Source organism: Triticum aestivum, chromosome 3B (assembly GCF_018294505.1).
Source record: "Triticum aestivum cultivar Chinese Spring chromosome 3B, IWGSC CS RefSeq v2.1, whole genome shotgun sequence".
Classification (NCBI taxonomy): Eukaryota; Viridiplantae; Streptophyta; class Magnoliopsida; order Poales; family Poaceae; genus Triticum; species Triticum aestivum.
Window position 1 is genome coordinate 64,142,296 of NC_057801.1, and position 9,161 is coordinate 64,151,456.

At 49.5% G+C, this 9,161-nt stretch overlaps 1 protein-coding gene across 1 annotated transcript; it reads right to left on the reverse strand.

The window, feature by feature from the left end:
* Window positions 1–6,087: 6,087 nt before the first annotated feature.
* On the reverse strand, window positions 6,088–8,481 carry LOC123064790 (uncharacterized). Its single transcript, XM_044488192.1, has 5 exons — window positions 8,257–8,481; window positions 7,165–7,606; window positions 6,889–7,078; window positions 6,715–6,793; window positions 6,088–6,366 (listed from the first exon to the last, which is right to left on the reverse strand). The coding sequence occupies exons 2-4, from the start codon at window positions 7,590–7,592 to the stop codon at window positions 6,740–6,742; spliced, it is 672 nt and encodes a 223-aa protein (XP_044344127.1). The 5' UTR covers window positions 7,593–7,606; window positions 8,257–8,481; the 3' UTR covers window positions 6,088–6,366; window positions 6,715–6,739.
* Window positions 8,482–9,161: the final 680 nt, after the last annotated feature.

Here is a 9,161-nt window from a genome sequence, read left to right on the forward strand (position 1 = left end):
TTCGACGCCAAGGACCCAAAAATGGCGGCTTACCGTAATGACGTCCTCAAAATGTTAGCTCGGTTCAAGGGGCTCGAATTCCACCATGTGGTCCGAGAAAACAATCAAGAGGCGGATATCCTCGCCCGCATCGGCACTAAGCGCGACCCCGTCCCACCTAATATCTTCTTGGAAAGGCTGTTCAAGCCATCCGTGGTGTGGGAAGGGGAGACCGGCAATACCAGTCCGGATTCGAACACAACCCCAGATCCCGAACAATCTGACGTAATCGGAGGCTCCGCCGCCGAAATAACACCTTCGGCCCACATGATTATGGCTATCATCGCCCCGTGGACAGAACCCTTCTTAGCCTACCTAAATAGGCAAGAACTCCCTGAGGACCAAAATGAGGTGCATTGTGGCGCTCTAAAGCGTACAAGGTTCACGAAGGTGAGCTTTATAAGAGAAGTGCGACCGGAGTGCTCCAAAGGTGCATCTCCGAAGAGGAAGGACGACAGCTACTGGCCGAAATTCATGCTGGACTCGGCGACCATCACGCCGCAGCTCGGGCCCTTGTAAGCAAGGCCTTCCGTACAGGTTTCTACTGGCCGACATCCCAAGCAGACGCACAAGACCTCGTCCAACATTGTGTCGGTTGCCAGCTTTTTGCAAATCAAAGCCATATGCCACCTACCGCTCTCCAAACAATCCGCATAACTTGGCCCTTTGCGGTCTGGGGGCTCGATATGGTTGGACCCCTTAAAGGAGGAAGCCATAAGAAAAAAATACTTGTTGGTCATGGTAGATAAATTCACCAAATGGGTAGAAGCCAAACCAGTTAAAACGGCCGAATCCGGACCAGTGATAGACTTCATATCCGGGGTTGTACACCGTTCCGGTGTCCCCCAGAGCATCATCACTGATAACGACTCCAACTTCACAGCCGAAGAAGAGAAAACTTGGTTCTGCAACATGGGCATCAAACTCGATTATGCCTCCGTCTATCATCCCCAAACAAACGGTCAAGTCAAACGAGCAAATGGTCTTATTATGAGCGGCATCAAACCCAGACTAGTGCGATCCTTGAAGGAATCAGATACGCACTGGGTTGAGGAGCTCGACTCCGTACTATGGGGGTTGCGGACCACGCCGAATCGCACTACCGGATACACACCATTCTTTATGGTGTACGACGCAGAGGCGGTATTGCCATGCGACATTATTCATGACTCACCTCGAGTGCGCATGTACGAAGAGAGAGAAGCCAAGCTGGATCGACAGGACAGTTTAGATGCCCTGGGAGGAGGAGCGTGACATCGCAAAGGCCCGTTCCGCATTCTATCAGCAGCAGGCTCGAAGGTATCAAAGCAGAGAATTATAGGCCAAAACCTATAATGTTGGCGAACTCGTTCTACGCCTACCGGAAAAGAAAAAGGACAAGCTCAAGCCCAAGTGGGAGGGTCCCTTCATCATTGATAAAGTTCTCACAGGAGGAGCGTACCGTCTGCGTGATGCGTCAGATAATAGACTCGAGCCGAACCCATGGAATGCGGCCAGACTCCGAAGATTCTACGCCTAGTGCCGAACCCTGTGTTCGTCTCCTTACCTCCGCCTTTTTTAAGTTATATCCTCTTTCTTTCTTTCTTTCTTTTTTTATATAGCCTTAAAAGCTTCAAGTGTGCTTCGACCGCACACTCATGCCGCGCTATGCGCGCTCAATATACCTGGGGGCTTCTTATATAGAAGATTAATATAATTATCTTCTGGGCTTTATGCTCACCACATATGCGTCACTTCCCCATATGTACCTTTTTTCACCATTATATGCATCGATATGACTTAAGTTTTGGCCAAGCTGGGTTGCCTGACTCTTGTGTTTATGCCCTACGTTCCCGTTAATTTGGCTAGGGCATAAGGGGAGCACCTCTCCGATTGTTACTGCCGGGTCAGCCGGATGTGTACCTTAGACTGGATGAAGCCGAAAGCTAGCGTTCTTAAGGGAATATTCGATCAGTGAACGAAATATGTTTCTTACTTACTTGCAATATATGCCCCCAGACGTTTATATCTTGCATCGCTTTTCGCAGTTCAGACATGCACATTAATGCATGCATACCCAGGGAAAGGAACCCTTAACGGAACTATTCTCCCTGGAAGATGTTTCTTACTATCCATGTAATATAACATAGCTAGTTGGGTACTTGTCTGTTCAAGCACTTATGACCCCTACGCCTGGTTTCCACGCATACCCCCGCTTTTACATAACTGAGCGGGTATTCGGATACACTCCGGACTGTCGGGTCCGGAGGTTGAAGCGAAAAGGTCCGCCATGACAAATGATTTACAATCCGGCTAGGGACAAAATATGTCATTTGAAGTACACAGTCACTTAGACTGACTGAATAAAGGTTCTTCGCCGAACTGTATAAAGTTTCGTTCGAGCACTTACTAAAAATGCCGTGTCGAAGCCTCTTATTCTCCTTCACGGAGTCAGCAAGCTGGGCCCGAACATCTTTTAATTCAACGCCCAGCCGGGTATTCGCGTCCTGGAGATCATTTTTTTCCCGTATAACCTTTGTAAGGACGCGCTCGCCAGCCTTTAGCTGTCGTTGAGCATGTTTCTCATCCTCCGATACGATCTCCGGATTACCTCCGGGATTGTCTGCAGAATCTATTGTTAGATTTGCATGCATGCCGAATACTAACTGGTATATGTCAATACATTCTTTTCGATCAAGACAAGTATTACCAGACGAGGCCTTCTTGGACTCCTCCATTCCGGCAACTGCGGCCCGTAGCTGGGCTTTGCACTCCTCCAGCTCTTGAGAAAACTGGGTATTCTTCTTCGTGAGAGCCTACGCATACAATGATTCTTAAATCAGTTGCGCCAATTGTTTCAAGTCTCAGGGGCTACTGATATACATAATTATCAAAATTTCTTACTTGTATGTCCTTTACATACTGGTCTGTGGCTCTGGCAAGGCCATCTTGAGTAACTCGGATGTACGCATCTCCTGAGTTGAAGGCATTGAACGCCTCTTCGGAGAAACTATGGTCGCGGAGTATGGCCCGGTGGCGCCTGTGATTCATGGCGCTCTCCACTTCAGAATTCGTAGCGGATAGTCTATCTGTATCCTCTATAGGAGGACCATCCGGCGTCGTCCCCGCGTTAGCCTCTGCCCCTAAGTCCGATTCTGGAGTCCGGCTGGTGGAGGCGTGGCCAGCAGGCTCTCCGGACACAGTTCGGCGAGCATTTTTCTGCCAGGAACCACAAACATTATTATATTTTAAAGATGATAATCGTGGAGCAAGGTTTTAATCATACCTCTGTGATGGCATCTCAGTCCTAACCGCCTTCCTTTTGAGCCTACCCGACTTCGGTGCCCCTTGTTGACGAGTCACCGCGGGTTCGGCACGGCGCCCCGATGGCCTTCCCTGTAAGACACAATATATGTGCGGTGGGTAAGATGCAAAGAAGGGATCCTTCTCGGAAGTTGGGACTCCGGTTTTACTTACATGCGATGCAGGGAGTAGGCCAGGGTAATCGGCTATGATGGCCACCAAGACACCATCACGACTTAGCTGATAGAACGCCCTGTCAATAAGCTCCACAAATACGTTCGGATCTTCTTCGAGTCAGGGGTCGAGGGCCCGGTCGGGGTCCTCTGGCTGTGGAGACGGGCTGTGGACCTCCCTCATAGCTTTTCGCAGTTCCTGCTATGAATTGGCAAGGTAAATATTTGTGATGAAGAATGTGAGAAAGACTGGAATAAAAGATAGCAGCTCACCCAGCTTGGGGGGTTGTACATGGAGAATCCATCCCGTGGCTTAATATGGATGAACTCCTCTTCTTTTCCTTTGTACAAATCGGATAGTATTTTCGCCAGAGCGGCGGCGGAGTCCGGACCTTTACGGCCGCAGCGGGTGGTGTCGTCTTCTCCATTGAAGTGCCACATGGGTTTCCCCCGATATTGAAGTGGCTGCACTCCCCGCATTATACATATTGACATAACCTCAATTATTGTCAGTCCTGATTTGGCCAGCGTCTTTATCCTGTCCATTAGGAAAAGGACCTCTATGTTATCTTCCTCCTGGGGGCTGCGGGGGTGCCAGCTGTGGCGTTTCTTCAACGGGGCATTTGCAAACTCAGGAAGGCCCATCCGAATAGGGTCCGGAAGGGGGACGTCCTCCATATAAAACCACTCCGAGGGCCAGTCTTCGGATGTCTTCTTCGGAGTACCGGACAGGTATCCGGTCCCGGCGATGCGCCATATTTCGGCTCCGCCCACTTGATATATCAACCCCTCCTGGGTGCGGGGTACGAGGCAGAATAGCCTCTTCCATAGCTCGAAATGAGCTTCGCAGCCCAGAAATAGCTCGCAGAAGGCGACATAGCCCGCGATGTGTAGTATGGAGGCAGGAGTGAAGTTATGCAGCTGGAGGCCGTAGAACTCCAGGAGCCTGCGGAGGAACGGGTGGATTGGAAATCCGAGTCCCCTCAGCAAATAAGGGACAAGGCATACCCGCTCCCTCTTGGATGGGTTGGGAGAACTCTCCGCTTGCTCCCCGCCATTATAAGTGGCTAGTCCGGCTCGGACGGGGACCATGTACGCAGGTGGGAGAAACCCCTGGGTCTGCAACTCTACCAATCGGCTATGGGGGACTGAACACTTCTCCAAATCACCTGGCTTAGTGCTACGGGAGCGAGAGGAGGAGCTGCGACGGCCGGCCATGATGAGATGGCTTCTTTCGGGCGTGCTCTGATGAATACTCGCTGGTGGAGGATGGTGTGATTTGGATCTGAGGATCCCCGTCTCTTTAAATAGACGATTTGCTTACATGTCCAGGGTAGCAAATGTAAAAATGCCCTGACTTCTCGCATTCGCTCGACACGTGGAGATAGCCATTATTAAAGCACAGAAGCCGAGGAGAGCAACATTAATGGGAAGCCGGACACTACTCGTTACAACAAGTACTCAGGGATTTTGGAGAAGAACCCGCCTTGCAATGCCGAAGACAATCTGCGCGCCGGACTCATCGTCATTGAATCCTGGTTCGGGGGCTACTGAGGGAGTCCTGGATTAGGGGGTCCTCGGACAGCCGGACTATATACTTTAGCCGGACTGTTGAACTATGAAGATACATGATTAAAGACTTCGTCTCGTGTCCGGATGGGACTCTCCTTTGCGTGGAAGGCAAGCTTGGCAATTTGGATATGTAGATCTCCTTCTCTGTAACCGACTCTGTGTAACCCTAGCCCCCTCCGGTGTCTATATAAACCGGAGGGTTTAGTCCGTAGGACAACAACAATCATAACCATAGCCTAGCTTCTAGGGTTTAGCATCTATGATCTCGTGGTAGATCAACTCTTGTAATACTCATATCATCAAGATCAATCAAGCAGGAAGTAGGGTATTAGCTCCATCGAGAGGGCCCGAACCTGGGTAAACATCGTGTCCCCCGCCTCCTGTTACCATTAGCATCAGACGCACAATTTGGGACCCCTTACCTGAGATCCGCCGGTTTTGACACCGACAGAGGCGGCTGCGGGCTTCACCATGGAGGATGCCATGCGAAGTTCAAAGTCTCCCAAGCGGAGGAGATGGCGGAGCAGACCGCCATTCTGGAGTTCATCCAAGATGAGTCTGCGGTGGCGGCCAACGGGCGCTTCATCCGGCAGCAACGGACAAAGATTGGCGAAATATTCGCCTCTAGTGACTCGGACGGCGAGCCAGAGTTCCCTCAGTTGCCCATCTACTCGGAGTCGGGCACTGAGATCGTCGATACCTCTGACGATGAGTAGATAGGATACGTATGCAGTACATATGTTTTTTATTCTGCATGACGGTATGGATTTGAGGTACATGAATGTAGGAACGTTTTTTATTGTGTGACCGGTCAGTGCATGTGGACGCGGTTGGACGCGACCACGGGGCGTATAGGTGCCCAAATTAGATGACCAGGGCTGTAGATACTCTAGCAACTATGACCAAAAGCAAACTACGCGTGCAACAATGAAACAAATTATGCCGCATTCGTCTAGTGTTGTTCATTTAGCTCCATATACATAGAGGATACTTCATGGCAATTAACAATGAAACAATGCCCTAAACAAACAGAGAAAATTAATAGGGCCATATAATTCAAGACGCAAGACAATAAAGTAGCACAATTAAGAAACAAATTTGTAGTACAATACTACAATACGTTCTAAAACGAGCACAGCTAATGGCTTATATAGCTACAAAGTCTAGTAGGATCAGAATATTCCAACATACTAATTATGAAGCCTAGGACTATGCCGTGCGCACGACAACTTTTGTTAAGACCATTTCCTACAACTTCTCATGGTTCTTCCTTGACAACTTTCCATCCATTGTTCGTGTCCTGCCACCAAAGAATATATTAGATGTGAAGGAGAGGGAAAAAAGTGATGTCGTATTGAAATAAAAAGATGAGAAATGCATATCCATGTGTACATGCACATGCTGTTGGCGCCTGTCCAAAGTAATTGTTGCGCGCGCACTAATTAGATTTCAGCGTACATTCATAAACTTGCGCGTTTTCAGTTTTGAGATAGCTTACTACATGTGTCATGGGGTAAACTTGCGTATATTTTAATTATATACTTTCATGTATGAAACACATTGAATGCAGGAACGCCTGGTCTTATATTAGGACTCCTATCAATTGACACATGATGGTTTTTGATTTCAGAAAGGGCACTAAATTTACCTCCTTGACGAGAACCACCCTCGTGCTATGCCTGCTGCAGTGCGACAAGCCTAACCATCCCAGCGATTGGCATGTCCATCTAACAAATGTATGAAATGGAAATGTTATAACTCAGTCAAACCAAAAGGCGATATTATATATATAACATACTGCATGAAAAAATCGAGGTTTTACATTGACTCCACCAAGGCGCTCTCCTAAGAACTCCTTTATAGTTCTGACCGGAACAGCGTATACAGAGGCACGTGAAGCTCCGCCAAGCACCCCAACTACCTCGTTTACATTTGCCAAAATAATAGGTGAACCTGATGTCGCTTCCTTAGATGAACAACTACAGTGAAGGTGTGGTTCATCTGGTTCATTGCTGCAATAATAAACATTCTAATTAGCCCAAAACGCTGATAAAATAGGGACAAAAGGAATATAGCTAGTGTTGGAAGATTGTATTACGTTATGTCACCAGAAAAGGTCCCTGGTTCTAGAATAGGATTGGATGAAGCACCCAATGAGATAAAAGAAAGTGCGACAACATTCCATCCAGAAGAATACGGTGAGTCAAAGAACCTCAAAGAAGTCATTGGTTCCACCACCTCTTCAGCCCACAGCAAAGCAAGATCCCGGTGCTCATCGGTATACAATACTCTTGCATTGTATGGGGCGACACTGTTGGAGAAATAAGCATGCATGGTTCCACCATCTTCAACTATCTTAACGACATGTTGACATGACACTATGAGACACCTCGTTTTACTGTGATAGACAATAAAGCCATTGCCACCAAAATCATTTCCAGCAACAGAATGCAGACGCACCACGGAGAACTCATGTTCTCTAAACACCTGCTCACGCCAGCGAGCTTCATCCACGACATCAGACATGTTTAGGTGTCAACCTGTACAAAAAAAATACATTCCGGTGAACAATTCATACATATTAAAGTTAAACACGCATGATGTATGTGTGAATCGGCTTGCCGATGGCACGACATCTGCACTACTCCAGCTACCTAGGTAGGTGGTGGTATACTGACATGCAACTTGGCAAGGGCACGAAAACGGGTGACTTGCAAGAGCACAAAAGCCGGCGACTTGGCAAGACCGCAAGATCGCACTGCTGTGCATATTGACTGGATCCATGCGTGTGGAGCTAGCTCCTGGTTGGAGCGGTGCCATGGTAAGCCATGGTTTGCACTACAACGACTCTATCTAGGCTGTAGCACCTGGTGCTAGCTAGGTGGTGTACTGACATCGCAAAGCCGGCGACTTGGCAAGAGCACGGTGCTTCGCATATTGCTCCATACATGTGTGTGGGCTAGATCTGAAGTGCGGGCAGAGCAGGGTTGGGGAAGGGGGGAGGAGAGCACGCGCAGGGCCGCTCACCGGGCGTTCTCTATCAGTGGTATGCCATGCCATGGTCGTCCATGGTTCTAGATCCTGGTCGATCGATTTGCTACTTCCTGACTACTGACTAAGCACATCGATTAGGACTTCCTGACTACTGACTAAGCACGCATCGATTAGGCGTACACGGCCAGGGACTTACCAGCACACAATCGTCGGAGGCTCACGCGGTGCCGGCGGCCGGACGGAAATCTCGTGGCGCAGAGCTGGCTGGACCGGAGAGATGTGGGGCGGGCGGAGCTGAGCACTACCTAAAACAGAGGAATGGTGCATTATTGGCAGACGGGTGGATGGGGAGATATGGGGAGGCTCCCGGCCGGCCAGATTCGCTCTGTGGTGTGGTACCGGGGCGGCAAGGACGAGCAGGTGGAGAGAAGCTGCATAAGGGCGGGCGGGGTACTGCACCGGCTAAAGCCCTCTCCATCCTTTGCCGCTTCGGGAAGACGAGTTATGACAAGAGGCCCCCGCCTTTGACCACCAATAATTGAGATTTTTCAACTGAATGCAATTTCAGAGCAACTCCAACACAACGATCCAAACAGGCCCTCGTTTTATCAAATTTTTTGTTCGTTTGGATCGCCGAGTGGCGCCATTATCCGCTTTTTAGTTTAGGTCTGCCCATCGTCCAACGGCTGGCCGACGCATTTTTCCGCATCCAAAAAACAAATTCAAAAATATGTAGTCGAAATAAACATAATAAATGGCCGGTCAACCGCCGGCCAAAATCCACTTAAGCATTAAATAAAACTTCAATAAACTAAAAACACGCTCGCCCGCTGCTTTAGGCTTTGTCGACGCCCTTGCTGTTGTCATCGCCGGTGAGTTCAATGAAGGTCGGCGACAGCCCACCCACGGGAATGCGCTCTCCCATGTCGTCGGTGTTGCCTCCTTCGGCGTCTACTCCGGTGGCGGCATTGCAATGCAGCGGGCGCCCTCCTCCTCCTGTTGCTCGCGGCGCTCCTCCTCCTGCTTGCGCTCGATCTGCTCCTAGCGCTGGCCGGCGTCCCGCTCCTCCGCCAGCCAGTGCTGCCTCCAACGTTCGAGTAG